Source organism: Chrysemys picta, chromosome 22 (genome assembly GCF_011386835.1).
Source record: "Chrysemys picta bellii isolate R12L10 chromosome 22, ASM1138683v2, whole genome shotgun sequence".
NCBI lineage: Eukaryota > Metazoa > Chordata > Testudines > Emydidae > Chrysemys > Chrysemys picta.
In genome coordinates this window covers 9,087,438-9,104,308 of record NC_088812.1, presented here as the reverse complement: position 1 = coordinate 9,104,308, position 16,871 = coordinate 9,087,438, and the positions used below count along the sequence as shown (strand labels likewise).

General features: G+C 58.7%; 1 protein-coding gene and 2 long non-coding RNA genes across 3 annotated transcripts; 2 read left to right on the top strand and 1 right to left on the bottom strand.

The window, feature by feature from the left end:
* Window positions 1-1,237: 1,237 nt before the first annotated feature.
* On the bottom strand, window positions 1,238-6,073 carry LOC101931461 (uncharacterized). The gene is made up of 3 exons (XR_010594538.1): window positions 5,954-6,073; window positions 4,401-4,484; window positions 1,238-2,994 (listed from the first exon to the last, which is right to left on the bottom strand). It is a non-coding gene; the product is annotated as an uncharacterized LOC101931461 (long non-coding RNA).
* A 5,981-nt stretch (window positions 6,074-12,054) lies between these two features.
* LOC101935541 (uncharacterized) lies at window positions 12,055-13,372 on the top strand. The gene is made up of 3 exons (XR_010594537.1): window positions 12,055-12,295; window positions 12,442-12,803; window positions 13,034-13,372. It is a non-coding gene; the product is annotated as an uncharacterized LOC101935541 (long non-coding RNA).
* A 1,127-nt stretch (window positions 13,373-14,499) lies between these two features.
* On the top strand, window positions 14,500-15,772 carry LOC135972204 (cAMP-dependent protein kinase catalytic subunit alpha-like). The gene is made up of 2 exons (XM_065576481.1): window positions 14,500-14,715; window positions 15,469-15,772. Exons 1-2 carry the CDS (start codon window positions 14,500-14,502, stop codon window positions 15,592-15,594), a joined length of 342 nt encoding a protein of 113 aa, XP_065432553.1. The 3' UTR covers window positions 15,595-15,772.
* The last annotated feature ends 1,099 nt before the right edge of the window (window positions 15,773-16,871 follow it).

The following is a 16,871-nucleotide window of genomic DNA, read 5'->3' as shown; positions in this document are numbered from 1 at the left end:
ACACCCACAAAGCTAGATCTAATCCCTGTAGTTAGTGATCTGGGGTCTGGTTCTTAATCATATTCTCATCTTTGTTTTTCTGGGAATTCAGTGTTGCTAATGACTTCTGGGTTGTAAGTGGAATGGACTGTGTTCTGGTGAGTTATCCTCCCTCCTGTCTAGTCTATTTCTGGGTCAGAAGGCTATCTGTGAACTGCGTCTGTTTACTTACAGACTTAGGATAGGTGCCTGGAATAGTATGTGAGGGAAGGCATCTCTGCTTTTCTAAGCCAAGTCCCTGTTTGTGTACTGCAAAACTTTATCCGAGAGGAACCATTGGATTCCCTGGCTTCCCCCACTGCACTACAAGGGAACGACTGTCATTGGGTATCTCTGATAGGGTATGTCCTGCTGTACTCACTGGTCTTGTGACTTCTCCATATCAGGGACCATTTTGTTAATAATTCACATTGGACTAGAGCTGGGTGAACGCTGCAGGGTCAGTTCGCTGTGGGGCTCAACAGTTAAACTCCACAGTTCAGAGAATCCTGGAAATGTAGGGCTGGAAGGGTCCTAGAAAGATCATCTCGTCCGGCACTATACTTAGACCGTCCCTGACAGCTCTTTGTCTAATGGGTTCTTAAAAACCTCCAATGATGGGGATTCCACAACCTCCCTTTGAGGCCTATTCCAGAGCTTATCTATCTTTATAGTTGGAAAGTTTTTCCTAATATCTAACCTAAATCTCCCTTGCTGCAGATTAAGCTGATTCCTACTTCCAGTGCACATGGAGAACAGTTGATCAGGGTCCTCTTTGTAACAGTCCTTAACATATTTCAACACGGTTTGAACATATTTGAGGTTTGGCTAAGATAAAGAGGCCCCTGGAGGAGGGAAAGCAGGTTACAGGGGTATGTGTGCAGCTTTCTTGGGGTGCCCAGGCTCTGAGTCACCTTGTTACCCATCTGGCGAGAGGAAGATTTTCTCAGGGAGCTGATATCTAGTCAAGCATAACATCACCGGTCTGTTAGCCATCCTACCAATCTCCATAGGGCTCTGCCAGCCCTTGCTCTGCCTTGCACGGTAACAGTAGTTGCACCGCAGCCCCCAAGCTCCTCTGAAAGTGTCCCCCAGTAGCATCAGATTACTGTCACATGACACTCACAGAAATTACCAGGGAACAGAATCCAAACAGCTTGATTGGTACAGCTCAAGATCAGATCGTTTATAACCTCGCAGCAATGAGATATATGTATAGTGGGACAATCCTAAATTTATTATCAAAGATTTAGATTTAAGAGGTACTGAGTCAGGATAATGGAAACAGAACTGGTTACATATAAAATGAAAATTATAACATGCTTCTTAGAGTCTAAATTTAACATTAACAGGCTAAAATCAATTATTACAGCATTTTTTCACCTAAAGCAATCTCCCAGCATCATCATTAACCAACATGCCTGGGATCCAACTTTCCTGAGGACGGAAAAAGGCTTTTTGCATGCTGTTACCAGATGTGCCCGTCACTTTGGGGTAGGCTCATTGATTAGGGTTACTCTTCTGGGGGAGGGGGGTCTGTAATTCTATCCATGTGCTGCTTGTGTCACTTGTGTGTTCATATGGAGCTCTACTTCCTTCTGCAAGTCCCCTCCCAATGGAGCTACCCTGCAGGACCTAGGTTCCCCAGGGCTGGGTTCCTCCAGCCCTAGAACTAGAGCATCCCCTACCACATTGGCTGGGAGAGTGCATGCAGTGAGCGGTGAGTCTAAATGCTGAGCTGGTGTCTGCCCCAGGGAGAGCGCCCCCTACCACCTCGGCTGGGAGAGCACATGCAATGAGCGGCGAGTCTGACAGCCCCAGCTGGCACCTGCCCTGGGCTGGGACACCCCCATCCCCAGAGCTCCCGGGCTGCTCTCAATCCAACATCTGCAGCTAGGAAGGGGTTGAAGTCAGGTCAGCCCAGGTGAAAACCTGAGTCCCATGGAGGGGTCAGCGGCAGCTGGTCTGGTCTCGCCTGGCCCCTCTGGAAACAGCACGGCTGCTGGCCTGGACAGCGCCCGCCCAGAGCGCTGGGATGCCTGAGTCATTTTTGCTGCAGGAGGGGCATGGACGAGGCTGAGAGTAACAGGGGTGCCCGTTACCCTGGCGTGGAAGGGGTTAAACACAGCAGGGAGAGTTGGTCCCAGCTGTGCCCTGGGCTAGGCGGAGAAACTGGGGTTCCCCAGCCAGGGTCTCCAAGCACCCCCCAGCACAGGCCTCACTCTCCTGTACAAGGCCCATCCAGCCTCCACTGCCATCCAGTCGATGGCAAAGTCCATCTGGCGCACGAATGGGGACATGCGGGCGGCCACAGTATGGGCAACACTCAGCACCACACTGGGCTGTTCCCGCATGATCCTGGGGAGAGAGCGGGCAGCTTGTCCGTGCACAGGTGGCCCCGTTGCTGCCAGTGCGCTGCTGACTGCAGCCGCCCCCTCCCTGAGTCACCCACCTCCTCTGGAACAGAGCCAGCCAAGAAAACATGGCACCAGGACAGATCACAGCCCAGGGCAGGAGAATCCAGGCCCATGCAACAGGTGCACGATTGGAGGACTGGGACATGGGGCCTTTCCCCATCTAGGGGAGGCAGCTCCAATCCAGCCCAGGGCAGGGGACTACCTGGTTTATGGGGGTGAGGAATGGGACACGGTGCCTTTCCCCTCTAGGGAGCACTGGCCCCAATCTGACCCAGGCCACCAGCCTAGATGGAAGTGGGGTGGGAGGTGGGCAGACCCTGCCCACAGGATGTGGAGGGGAAGGGGGACACCAACTCGTAGATGTCCGACGTGGAGATCTTGAGGAAGGTGCAGTCACGGTTGGCCTTGATGGTGAAGATGAGGGGCTCCCCGTCAGTACAGCCAGCTGGCCCACCATCTCTCCAGGCTGCAGCAGAAAGAGGCACATATCCTCTGCCTTGTCAATCATGCGCTGGTAGACGTGTAGGCAGCCCCACAGCACGAAGTGAAGGCTGACGTCCTGTTGGGGGGGTGGGGGCGGAGGATAGAGAGGAACGTCAGCCCGAGCACCAGGGTGAGGGGAAGGCCTGCCCCCAAGGTGCGCACCCACAGATAGACGGCCAGGAGACTGGGGGACAGCCTACAGCTCCGGCTGAGCCTGAACTCTCTGGAGCACCCCATTAACCTTGGCAGAGCCACAGCCCAGCATAAATTCCCCCAGCTCCATGGAAACCAACCCCTCCCCATTCCTGCTGTGCAGGGGTTTAATGTTTCTTAGGCCTGAGGCCCAGCAGCCGGGAAGGAGGGAAGGGGGAGGGAGGTGATGCCATCCCACCTGCCCAAAAGGTATGTAGCCCGGGGTGGGGGAGCGCACAGGGAACCTCTGGCACGGGCGCTGCCAAGCTTCCCTCCCCGCCCCCCCGCCCCAACTCACCTACATCTCTGCCTCTGCCTCTTCCCTTGAGTGCACCAGGTCCCTGCTCCTCCTCCTACCTCCCAGCACTTGCCACCACAAAACAGCTGTTTCGCGGCGTAACAAGCTCCAGGAGGGAGGGGAAGGAGCGGGAATGCTGCGCGCTCAGGGGAGGAGGCGGGGGTTGGCAGGGGATTTGGCGAAGGGGTTGGAATAGGGGCAGGGAGGGGGCAGAGTTAGGGCAGGGACTTTGGGGAAGGGGTTTGAATGGGGGCAGGGCACGGGCGGGAGGGAGCAGGGCAACAGTGGAGTCAGGGCAGGGCCGGGCGCAGAGAGTGGCAGCACCCACCGGCGCCAGCAGAAGTCAGCACCTATGGCCACAGTGCCATTGACCTCCGCAAGGAGGGACTCAGCATGAGAGACTGAGGAAGCAGCAAGGCCCTGTGACGCTGGCAGACCAGGTGCCAGCTCATGCCAAGGCCCCCAGGCCTCACTGAGCCCTGACAAACGCAGAGCCGGGAACCAGGCTGGCTCACCAGTGTGTTCGCACTGTTAGAATAGATGTGAAGTTGATGCGAATGTGTTTGGTGTTCAGAAATGCTGAAATGCTTGTAGGATGCTGATCTCACTTATCACATCACTGGAGCCCCTGGTGTAGTTACATCAAGCGTTTGCATTGTAAACCTCTTATTGTGTAACTCAACTTCCTTGATCCCACACACACCCCGCCCCCAGACACACCCATGAAGGGGAGCCAAGCACTGACCGACACTCGTTCCATCTGTGTGAGCTCTGGGGGAAGGAAATAAGGCCTGACTGGAAAGATCTGTATCACTGCCGGGGTTGGCATTCAGGGAAGGCAAGATTTCTAAGCATAAGCAAGGGATCCACAAGCAGTTTAGCTTGGGTTAGCCCTGAAGGTCGTATTGGTGACCCCTTTCACACAGCAAAGCCTATCAGTGCAACCCCCCTTATCAATTAACCTGGTCCCATCCTGGGAGAGTTCCACTTACCTGAGCTATCCACTGGCATGGAGATGCAGCAGCTCAGCAGTGGCACTGCAGAGGGCTCCAGGGACCCCAGCTTGAGCTGATCAGCTGTGAGGGTGACACACACATCCTGTTACACTGGCACAGCGAGCACACGGGGTCCAGAGCCTCCCCTGCCCTGGGTCGGACCCTACAGCCAGGCCAGCTCCAGGGGCAGGATTGGTGACGAGAGCCACTCCACAGCTGTCGTGGCATATGGAAGGTGTGGACCAGTTCCGTGCAAGGGAAGTGCCCAGGCCTCCACCCCGCTCCCTGCAGCACAGCACCCCGTACTGAGCCCTTCTGCACCCTTGACTTCTTTCACCCCTGTCCGGTCCATGCCCAGCTCAGTTGCTCTGAGGGGGAGCACAGCTGTTGCGTTCCCCTCCCTGAGCCAGGGCAACCCTTACCCAGGTCCTTGGCGCTGGCATCTGGCTGCCTCCAGAGCTCTCCTTGTGGTGGTCAATGGAGGAGACGCTGATGACGCGCTTGCTGTGTCTGACAGGGCTGGTGTGCGAGGCATGGCTGGGCTGGGGGAAGAGTCGCAGCGACTGCATCTCCTTCATGACACAGCTGGCATCAGCACCAGGCCAGGCTGGGCAGTGCCAGCCTGGGGACCAGCCACACCCACCACTCAAGGCCAATAGGGGCCATTCAGAGCATCTCGTCTGACCTCCCCCATCACGTGGGGGCAACACCTCCCCCCAGCGAGTCCTGCCCCCACCCCAGAGCAGAGCTGAGGCAGAGGGATGGGGACGGGCACAGGGACGGGGACGGGCACAGGCACGGCTTGGCTCCCCTCACTTGGCTGATGGCCCAGGAGGGAACATGCTCCACGCCAGCAGCCGCATGGCTTATGTGAGGGAGACCCGTGTCCATGGAGCTGCGTAACGTGGGAGGGGCCAGATGTGCCACTGTAGACAAGGAGAGCGCAGAGCCCAGCTGAGCCCAGAGCGCCAGGTGCTGCTGCCACACGACGGCCCCGCAAAGCTTGCTCTCGGCTCCTGGCTCCCTGGCAGCCGGGGAGAGGGGGTCACAGTGCTGGCCCAGTGACCCATCTAAACGCTGGGCTGGTTCCTCTGGCATCAGAGGATGGACCCGGCTGTTCCCACAGGCCTTGGCTCCACCCCGAGCCAGGTGCTCCACCCAGCAAGGCTGGGAACGCTGCTCCAGCAGCCAAGTCTGAGGGCAGAGCAGGGCTGTGCCAGGGGGAGGGGCTGCTTGGGCGCAGGATTCTCCACCTCTCCAGAGCCACCAGGCCGGGTGTTAAGGCCTCTCACTGTGACTTACTGCCAGCAGGGGCACCCTGCCAGGCCCTGCTCCATCCCTGCTGCACCAGGATCCCCCCCTTACAGACACAGGGGCTTTGCTCAGGGGGTTCTAGCTCTTTCTGTCCCCTCCCCAGCCAAGTGCCGGCCTCCAGCCTCCCTAGTGGGACCAGGGTTTGGACACTGGCCCAAGTCTGGCCCAAACTGCCATGGGCAGGAGGGACCGGGGATGGGAAGAACGAAGGTTCTGGTGCAGGGAGCAGGACCCACCACTCCCGTGGGAGGAGCTCCAGGGCCGGGCCCATCACTCCTGTGGCTGAAGAGTTCATTAGTCAGCCCCAGGTAATTGTGCAGGGCCAGGAAGGTGAACCGCTGCAGACGCACCATGATCTGGAAGGGAAGGGGAGAGTCTGAGCGTGCGGCACAATGCAGGGGAGGGGAGGGCGCACTCACCTGCACCACCCGCACCAGGTTCTCGGGGTACTTCTCGAAGACGGCAGAGAAGGCCTCAACTGGCAGCCGCAGCATTGTGGAGTCCTCGCCCACCCGCGCAGACACTGTCCGGTACGGCCGCTGGTGCCCCTGTGTGAGAACCAGAGTGCCCAGGGGTCCCTGCACCAAGGCTGGGGTGCCCCCGCCTCCTCCTTCGGGTAAAGCACCCTACCAGTGGGGGGCACTGCCGAGGACAGCCAGGGATCTGGGGGATACCCCACGGCTTCAGGCCAAAGGTCCAGAGAGCAGCCTACAGCCACGTTCACCCGAGCCCAGCAGCCAGCCAAGGCCGAGATCCAGGCCCTGTGGAGGAAAGGTTCATCTCCTCTAGACTTCGTGTGGGGCGAGGTGGCAAGCACGGGGCAGGGTGATGGTGGCATGTCACCACCTGGGATCCAGGCTGCAAACCCATCACGGGATGAGGGGTCAGGTGGGCTTAGCACACACATCCCACAGGGCCTTTCTGGTGTGGGAATCTGTGACCGGCTTCAAAGTCCCTTCTGCAACTTCCCTCCACTCCTGCTGGGGAGGGCTGTGCGAGCCATGCAGGGGTCGGGGCTCATCCTGAGGGGGGAGCTGGGCTGGGCTGGGCTGCAGCGGCTCATGCTGGGTGGGGTGTGGGGGGGAATTGCCCACTGAGGGGGCTGTGCAGAGGCAGGGGGCTGTGTATGTCGTGCAGGGATGGAGGCTCGTGGGGGGCGGGGAGGGCATCTGTGCATTGGGATGGGGCTGTGTGTGCTGTGCCAGGGCGGGGATCATTCCACCGGGGAGTTGGCTCATTCTAGGGGCCCCTGTTCTGCCCTTGCAGCTGGAGCAGATGCTGGAGAACACAGCCGTGCGTGCCCTGAAGCAGCTGATTCTGCTGCACCGGGAGGATGGCCCCAGCCCCTCCCGTACTGTTGAGTGGCTCAACATGCGCAGCTGGTGCTCAGGACACCTTCACATCAAGTGCCCACGCCGTGTCTTCTCCCGCCGGAGCCCCAACAAGCTGGTACTGTCCCTCTCGTCCCCTGCCCCCGGCCCAGCACCGCCAGCCCCCGGCCCCGCACTGCCAGCCCCAGCGTCTCCGGCCCCCGGCCGAGCACCGCAGGCCCCTCCCTCCCCATTTTCCCGGACATGTCCAGCTTTTTGGAATTTCCTCCCGGACAGAGATTTGAGGCCCAAAAAGCCGGACATGTCCGGGAAAAGCCAGACGTATGGTAACCCTACTCGTGCATCAGCACCTGCTGATCCATGCTGCAGCCAAATGGTGCCAGCGCGGGCCGGCAGCCACAGGGAGGGGCAGGGTCTGGCTGCTTGGAACTTAGCACCAGTCTGGGCCGGGTGGGCTCCACGAGTGGTAGTTCCCATCGCTACATGCAGGAGCTGGGCTGAGCGTTGACCTGTCAGGCCCTGGAATGTGCCTGTCCCGCTTCAGCCCCAGTGAAGTGAGGCCTTGCCGGGGTCTCCTCCAGGGAGAGCCAGGTGGTTCTGTTTGTGGGCTGAGAACGCCCCCAGCCTTCTTCCCATGGGAGCAGCAGGAGCAAACAGCAGCAGGCACGTTCCTTGGTCCCGATTTCCCAGCTGCCTGTCCTGCACCCCCAGAGCTCTGTCTCTGCTCCCCGTCATGGCCACCCCCACCACTACTGCTGCCGCCGGCTGCTGGTGTTCAGGTCCTCCCAGCTTGAACCAGTCCCCCCTCTGTCCTGGTGTCCCAGGGTGCCCATCATGCTCGGGATGCCCCTATGGTTGTGCTAGGCCCCAGGCCTCCTCTTTTTGCAAGGGCGAGCCCCACGACTCTGAGACTTCAGGCTCTAGCCCCCCCGCTTCTCGCCGGGGCTCCCCAGTGAGTGCAGCTGAGTGTAGACCCCTGTGAGAGACTCGAGCCCCTTCGGCAGTGATGCAGCCAGCAGGGATTGGCAGTGACACCGCACAGCCTGTTCAGACCACGCCCTCATTAGTCACCTGGACTCCAGGACCGAGGAGGTCAAGTTTGTCTGAACTCAGAGCCTCTGCTCCAAACCGCCGGCATTCTCAATCTTCCGGCTGGGCAGCAGCCAGGGCCGGCTCTAGGTTTTTTGCCGCCCCGAGCAAAACATTTTTGGCTGCCCCCCCACCCAACCCTGAGCTCCCCCCCACCCACCAGTGCCCCACCCACCCACACCCCCTGCTTCCCCAGCACTGGGCTCTCTCTCCCTCCCCCCCCCACACCCCCTGCCACCCCAGCACTGGGCTCTCTCTTCCCCCCCACACACACACCCCCTGCCGCCCCAGCACTGGGCTCTCTCTTCCCCCCACACATACACCCCCTGCCACCTCAGCACTGGGCTCCCCTCCAAACGTGGGATCCGCTACCAGCACACGGCGGCTGAGCCCTGGCCCAGCCGTGACTCTGTCCCCATGCGGGTGGAGCTGCTGGGCGGCACGGAGCGGGAGTACTTCCAGGTGGTGGTGCGTCTGCGGGGCCCCCTCCCCCTCCCTGGGCTTCACGGCGCTGCTAGTGGCCAAGGTGGATCAGTTTGTGCTCACCACCCTCACCCCCAACATGCTGGCAGCTGAGGACCTGGAGAGCCCCCCGGACCTGCTGCTCTTCAGCCTCACCGTGCCCTGGCCCAGCCCCGGCGGGCGGGAAGGCGAGGATCTCTGGCTGCGGGGCTACCTGCTCAGCACCGACGAACCCAGCCGGCCGCTCACCTCTTCACACACTCCGGAAGCCCCTCTCGCCGCCGCCGCAGCCCGGGCTCGGCTCCAGGGGAACCCGCTTCCCTCTCTCCCCGGCTCCTCACACACTGGGCAGAGCCACCCAGAGGATTCAGGGGGCCTGGGGCAAAGCAATTTCGGGGGCCCCTTCCATAAAAAAAAGTTGCAATACTATAGTAACATGAGGGGTGGGGTCTAGACCCCCTTGGAGATCCTGAGAGGGGTTGGCAGAACAATAGCATTCCCTGTATGGTTGGATTAATAGCCCGAGCCCTTCTCTAACACTGGCCGTGGGCAGATCTCAAAGTGCTCTACAAAGGCCAGTGTCCTTATCCCCTCTCTGCAGATGGGGAAACCGAGGCCCCAACTGGGGAAGTGTGTGCCCAGCACAGTCTCTCTGTTTATAAACGGGGCAGTTCGGTCACAGAACTAAGCTTCTCACACAGAGCCTCTTCCACACCTGGACACTCCTGTCTGTGTGTGCTCCTACACCCATCCCCATGGTATCGGAACCTCACTAATGAACTCAGCCTCCCAGGGGAGGCAGGGTGGCCTGTGTTACAGATGGGAAACTGAGGCATGCAGGGAGTCTGTCAGAGCAGGAATAGAACCCAGCTCTCCCGAGCCTTAGCCACAAGTCAGCCCTGGCCTGTGGGCTTCCCCCAGCTCCTGCCGTCCCTGTCCCACCCCTAGCAGAGGGGAGCTGCAAACCCACCCTGCCCTGGATTCTCGCACGGGAAACCCAGTGCCTCCTGTCCCCCTAGGAGAAGCAGTGATGTAAAATCCAAGGCCTGCCCAGATCTCTCCCTCCTGTTGCTTCTGCTCTTGCTTCCAGCCTTTGCCGAGCTGTTGGGAGACTGTGTACCTGTGACCAACTGGAAATGTTTGTAATATCTTTTATGAATCAGATGCGTGCCTCAGTTTCCCCTATATGTTTCAAAGCTTCTCTGGCGGGGGATGGGGGGAAGGACTCTCAGGGAAGGTAAGAGTCATGGCGGGGGGGCCGTGTCACCTCCCTGTCTTGGTGAAATGAAGAGACTCGGACCCAGATCAGCCTGGGGGTCAGAAAGACCATGACATCTCCAATGGCTCCTGGCTGGACGCTCCCAGCAGGGAATGGGAGCAGGGCCCCCAGCTCGAGAACACAGGGTTGGGAAGGTTTGAGCTGGGGGATAAGTGGGGGAAGCTGGGAGCTCTCGCCTGAGAACTGACCAAGGTCAGACCGAGGCCTGGTCTACACGAGGCAATTGGGTCGGTGTAACTGCGTCACTCGGGCGTATGAAAAAGGCGGCGTCACTGAAGCAGCGCAGCTGCAGGGGTTTACATGTAGACAGGCCCTGAGCGAGAGACCCGGAGCCTGAAAACAGGTTTCACTGCAGCTCGGCCGGGCTCTGGGCTGACCAGAACGGCCTCTTGCTTTAACCTTCAGTGGGCTGGGCTGCCCGTGCTGGGGTCCAGGTGCCTAAGAAACCCGACTGTTCTGACAACGCTGCGGGAGTGGCCCTGTCACCCGGGCTGAGGGGCGTCGGGCCCTGCGCAGTGGACGGGTCTGTCCCAGGGTCTGTCTCAGCTGGACTCGCTGGGCAGGGCTCACGGGGTGAAGCCCAGCGGTTCAGTCTCAGGAGGTGGGGAGGCTGTGGCCTGTCCTGGAGGAAGAGAGAGACCTGCTGGGGTCTGGCACAGCAAAGGGCTTCCTCCCAGAGACTTCCCCAGCTGAGGCCCTGGCACCGACCCTGTGGATCCATGAGTGCACCTTTCCTCTCTCCTTTCCCATCCACCGAGGCAATGTTGCCTAGTGGATAGAGCCCTGGACTGGTTTGGGAGACCAGGATTCTCTTCCCAGCTGGGTGGGACCTTGGGCAAGTCACCTCCCCTATTTGTGCCTCAGTTTCCCCATCTGTAAAATGGGGATAATGATACCAGTCTCGGGCAGGGGGGCCCCCTCTGGGATAGCTGGCTGCCATGACACAGACGCTCTGTAACTCACAGCTGGCAGCACAGGCCTGCCTCCAGAGGGGAGCCTGGCACACACCTGGCTGCCCAAACCATCTACCCAGGGAAGGGATTGACAGCACGCTGGTTAACCACCGGAGCTACTTGCTGCAGCAGAGATGGCTCCAGCCTGCAGCCCCCGTCTGATCTGTGCTATTCTCAGGAGCTGAGAGCGGCGCTGGGGAGGGCAAAGTCCTGCTCCGTGCACACCCTGCTCCTCTGAGCCCCCCCAGGGATATTCCTGAGACTCTTGCCAAGCCTCCCTGTCACAGGTGTCAGCACTGTCCCTATGTTACACGGGGGAAACTGAGGCATGGAGCAGCGTGCCACGAGTAGGTGGCAAAGGCAGGAATAGGAGCCAGGAGTCCAGACAGCACGCCCACCGCAGGACCGGGAGTGCTGACTCAAGCCCCTGCTCTCAATGCAGTGCTGGCTCCATGCCGCACAATCCCGGCTGGCCAGTCCAGTGTGCCCCCGCCTTGCCAGCTGGCGCAGAACCCCAGGGACTCTTGTAGCATGGCCTCTAGCAGTCAGGTCTCCAAAGCCACCCAGCCCACGGTCACGGCACCCTGGGGCCTTGTCTGCACTAGTCCCTCTTGCTTTGATGTTTCCCAGCTGCCAGCCCTGAGGGGTAGCTAGCCCAGGCAGTGCTGTGGCAGCCACCAGTGCACTAAGCGCCCCTCTGCTCTGGGGGGGTGGGGTCTGAGATGCTGACCATTTGAGTGGTCTCTGTCCAGCTGGATGCTGGGGGGGCCACCCAGGCTGGGAGTGGGGAGCTAAAGCCTCATATGGGGTCCCAGCTCAGATGCAAGGTGGGACATAGGGATAATGTCCCATTGTCCCCCTCTGGGATCTTGTATCAAAGAGTCTCTGGGCCTGGTGTTGTTTAACGATAAACTAGCCAGGGCCTTCTGGTGTAGTTCCCCCGCTCCCCACGCAGCATATGGGGCAGGGCGCAGTCGGGGGGCTGCCTTGTAAGGGGCACGCTCCCGTTGGTGGAGAGGCACGAGCAGAGAGCGTGCTTGGGGGAGTGGCCATTGCTATTTGCATGAGGGGCAGGTGGCCCGTCCCTGCAGGGGGCGTTGCAGCACAGCTGGGTGGGGAGCTCTCCCTGCCGGTCAGGGCGGGACCCCAGGGCACGTCTCAGCTAGCTTGCGGGGTGTCTCCTGGCTTCCCCTGGGGTTGGGGGCTGGGCCGCAGAGAGGGCGGGTGGTGAAGTTTCAGGCCCACCAGGGCCCATTGGATTGTGCCGTGTAAGCCAGGCCAGGAACCATCCGCCGGAGCAGGGGGTGACGGGTCTCTCTCTCCTTTGCCCCAGGGCCCTGACAAAGCCCGCTCTCAGCTGTTGATCGTGGACCGGAGCTTCGACCTGGTGTCCCCACTGCTGCATGAGCTCACCTTCCAGGCCATGGCCTACGACCTGCTCAGCATCGAGAACAACACCTACAGGTAGGGCCTGGCTGCCAGCAGGGGGCGCCCCGCACTCCTCCTCAGGCGGGCTGGGGGGGATGTGACCCAGGCACCGGCACTGCTCCGCAGCCCCTACGCTCGGGGGAGGGGTGCCGCAGCCTGACTCCCTCTCCCCTCCCCTGCAGGTACGAGACGACGGGCGCCAGCGACTCACGGGAGAAGGAGGCACTGCTGGATGATGATGACGAACTCTGGGTGCAGCTACGCCAAATGCACATCGCTGACGTCTCCAAGTGAGCGCGCTCAGCCCTGCCCGACACGCCCCTCTGTGCCCCGTCCGTCCCCCCGGATATGCTGGGCTGGCTGAGAGGGGGCGGATCTGGCCCGGGATGCCCACGTTCTCCTCACACCTCATTGCAGTGAACCTTACGCCCGGTTCTACGCTGCTCAGATCGTCCTGATCTTTGAGTATCTGCACTCGCCGGATGTCATCTACCGAAACCAGAAGCCAGAGAATCTCCTGATAGACCAGCAGGGCTACGTCGAGGTAACGCTGCCGCCCCTCCCTCACTCCTTCCCTTCCCCATCCCAGCGCTGGCTCCTGGCTCCCTGCAGTGACTTCCTCCCTGCCCAAATCTCTCTCCTGCCATCCCCTTGCCAAAGCCAAGACACCCCACACGGCCAGAATACATCAATCATCTGCTCTTCCCCTTCCCCTCCTGCTGTCACAGCCTCCGGGCTGATCCAGCTTCTCCCCTCTCTGTGTTTTGGCTCCAGGTGACGGATTTTGGTTTTGCCAAGCGGGTGAAAGGCTGAACCTGGACTCTGTGTGGGACCCCGGAATACCTGGCCCCCGAGATCATCCTCGGCAATGTGAGCTGGGGAGGGCCTGTCCGCTGCTTGATCTCTAGCTGATCCCTGGTCACCAGGTGGTTCCTCCCGCCCCCCAAACGTTCGGTGCGTGACCCTGGCCTGCTTTCGCCGGGCAGGGTTATAACAAGGCTGTGGACTGGTGGGCCCTGGGCGTCCTCATCTACGAGTTGGTGGCTGGTTACCCCCTGTTCTTCGCGATACAGCCCAATCGGATCTACGAGAAGATCGTCTCTGGCAAAATATGTGGGCTGGGGGAGGGGACACTTGTGTGATTTGGGGGGGGGTTGCCAGCAAAAGGGGGGTGCCAAGTCTCAGCGACTGATCAGAGAGATGCTCACACGCTGCGCCCCCAACAGGCTCATGCCCTCCCATGCTCCCCCAATCCCCAACACGTGGGCATCCTCCCTGTCATGTACCCCATTCCCCCTACACCCCAACACATAGACCCTCCCTTGCCACGTACCCCTGTTCTCCAACACATGGACATCGTCCCCATTGTGTCCCCCACACATGGACCCTCCCTCACCACGTACCCCTATTTCCCCAACACATGGACTCCATCCCCCATCCTACCACCAATGTGCTCCCTGTAACTCTCATGGGGACTCCTGGAACAGGTGCCTTTGGTTTTCTTGTACGCTGTTGTGAGTTGCAAAACCCTCCACAGCCCTGTTACGTTGCAAGACTAAACATTCCTTAAACACATCAGTCATCTCCAGGCACTGGTAGAGCACTCATCGCCATAGTAACCAAGAGCCCATAATATTCCTCTGCCCACCCCAGCGCCTTCTCGCCAGGATCTCCGAGAACTCGTGTTGGACACAAGTCAGCTTTAAAGCTAGTGGGGAACTCAACAGGCCTGGGTTCTGTTCCCGGTTCTCCTACCAGCCTGCTCAGTGACCTTGGGCAAGTCACGTCTCCCTGTGCCTCAGTTTCCCTTTATGTAAAATGAGTATAATGATGCGGCAGCCCTGCTTTGAGATCTGTGGAGGAAAAATGCTCAGTAAGAGTTGGGGGGGGGGTGGAAGCTACTAATTAACCATTTCAGCTCCTGTGTCAGTCCTCAGTAGCCTCCCACCCCACCACTTCTTGTCCACTCATTGTCCTGCAGTGTTTTTAAAGGGCTTGTTATTTATTATTAGGTGTATTACGATAGTGCCTACAAGCCCCAGTCGTGGGTCAGGACCCCATTGTGCTAGGTGATGTACATATTAGGTGTATTATGGTAGTGCCTAGGCACCCTAGGTGTAGCCCAGGACCCCCTGTGCAAGGGGCTGTACATTACTAGGTGTATTATGGTAGGGTCTCAGCACCCAGGCATAGCCATGCAAGGGGGCTGTACATTATTAGGTGTATCTATGAATCTAGCCATGAGGGCAGGGCAGGTAAAAGCCAGACCTCGCTCTCCTTCCCCACCCCAGTTCCGGTTCCCGTCTCACTTCAGCTCGGAGCTGAGGGACCTGCTCCGGAACCTGCTGCAGATGGACCTCACCAAAAGCTTTGGCAACCTCGAGAACGGGGTCAACGACATCAAGAACCACAAGTGGTTTGCTACCACCGACTGGAACGCCGTCTACCAGAGGAAGGTAGGAGGGCGGTGGCGGGTGGCGGCTGGCAGAGGAGAGCCTGGGTAACTTCCACATGCATGCGACCTCCGTCAGCAGGAATTGAACCTGGGATCATCATTGGTTCCTGGGACTCTGTAGCAGGGTGTTGTGGCTGGGTCCAGCCACTAGGGGGCGGTATGCTCACCCAGCATTGGTTTAAAGTAGGGAGCCCTCAGTCACCTGTTTGTAACATAGCAGCAAAAGCATGGTCCAGTACCCACCCCCTGAGGATAACAGCCTACTACTGCTGCTGCCAGCTAATGGCGTTATTCTTCTAGCTCCGGTGGGAGAGTGCTGTGCTGAAGGTCTTGATTAAAACCCTACTGATGATGCAAGTGGGGGCTCTTTCGGGGATCCAACGGGCTCATGACCCCCTGCCCTTCCCTGATTGCAAAGTGAGGGGAGGGGATTCTGGCTAGAAAAAAGGGGGCTTGAGGAGGCGCTGATCCTGCGTCCCTCACCTGGTTGCTAAGGGGCCCGATCCTGTATCTCTTAAGAGTGCTGGTGGCCCTGTTCCTGAGCTCCTAAGCAGGGTCATGGGCTCCCCCTTCCATGATTGAAAAGTGTGAGGGTTTCTGACTGGATTGGAGGGCGAGGGGGGCTGATCCTTGCCTGCCTTGTTACAAAGCTGGGGCCTGATTGTGCGCCCCTAGCAGACCCAGGAGTGGGGGAGGGTATACAAATGTTGATTCCTCACCTTGTCCCCAACCTCCCCCTCCCCTCCCTTTGCAGGTGGAAGTTCCCTTTTTACCAAAGTGCAAAGGCCTGGGCGACACGAGTAACTTCGACAACTACGAGGAAGAGGAGATCCGGGTCTCGGTCACTGAGGAGTGCGTCAGGGAGTTTGATGAGTTCTAGGGCCAGTGGCCCTCCCCCCAAAATTCCCCTTTCCCACAAAGAAGCTTGAAACTCCCATCTAGAGGGTGGGGATATCATCCACCCCGCCCCAGGAAACACGTCTGTGTCCTCCGACAAAACCCGTTTCACTAGAAATAGAAAACAACCCTCCCTCCCAGCCCCCACTTCCTCTTTAACAGTGTGCTTTCTTGTAAATATATTTGAAACAATTACCAATAAAGTTTTGTTTAAAAAATAAAATCAGACTGGCGTGTGGGCTGTTCGGCTCTAGGGGACAGTTGTCGCTGCTGTGATGAGCCAGGAGCTGTTCCTCTCCCTGGAGGCCCAAGGAGTTCAGGGATCTGGCTGGGGGGGAGGGAGGGCGGCGGCTGCCATTAGTGGTACTTGAACCTACACAAGTAGGGCTAAACCAATGTAACAGTTACATTTTAAAGGTTAATACCTGAGGTAGAAAAAAAACGGGGAGAGAGAGAGAGAGAGAGAGAGAGAGGGATCTCCCCACTGCATGAGGCTTGCACTGGTCGGGGTTCCCAGGTGATGGTCCTGAGTGCTGGAGACAGGCAGAGCCCCCAGCACGATCAGTCAGGAGATGGTATCCCAGTGGAACTGATGCAAAGTTTGGGTCTATACATCAGAACCCTTACTTGGGCATAGGTCGGGGCTTTTGTAGAGAAAATACAATGGTTCAAGGGAGAACACTAGATTTGTTTATGGGTAAACTGATGGCTCAAGGTTTTCTTTAGGCTAGACAATAGGAGCTGATCACTCTTGGCTATGGGTGTTGTTTTCTTCCAGGGAGCTCACAAGGCAACTAGGCTGCTTCAGTATTTTGGGATATCAATCAAAGATTTATTACTAGAATTGGTCTGATAATTGCTGAGCTGGGTGTGTGCAGGCGTAGGTTCATTAGCATCTGGAGCAGGGATTCCCATGATGCAGTGCGTCCCTGCTTTTCTGGTCCCAGAGTTCAGTGCAGTTCTCTGTTCTTCATTCTTTATGCTAATCCCTATTCCATCTTTCAGGCAGATGAGGCTAGGGGAGTTGTCTCTGTTCTTCATTCTGTATGCAAATGGAGACGTCTTAATCTTGTGACCCTTGTCAGGAAGGGTCTAGGTGTGTCTCCCCAAACCCTTCATTGTTCTCTGCAAGCCTTTTCTCTGATCGGTTTTGGTTCAAACAGACGGGGATGGAGGGTGTCCTTCATGAGTCACACCGGCTAGATACTGCGCCCTGGTTCCCCAAAAACACAGAGCTGACTGGTATCAACAATAAGGATG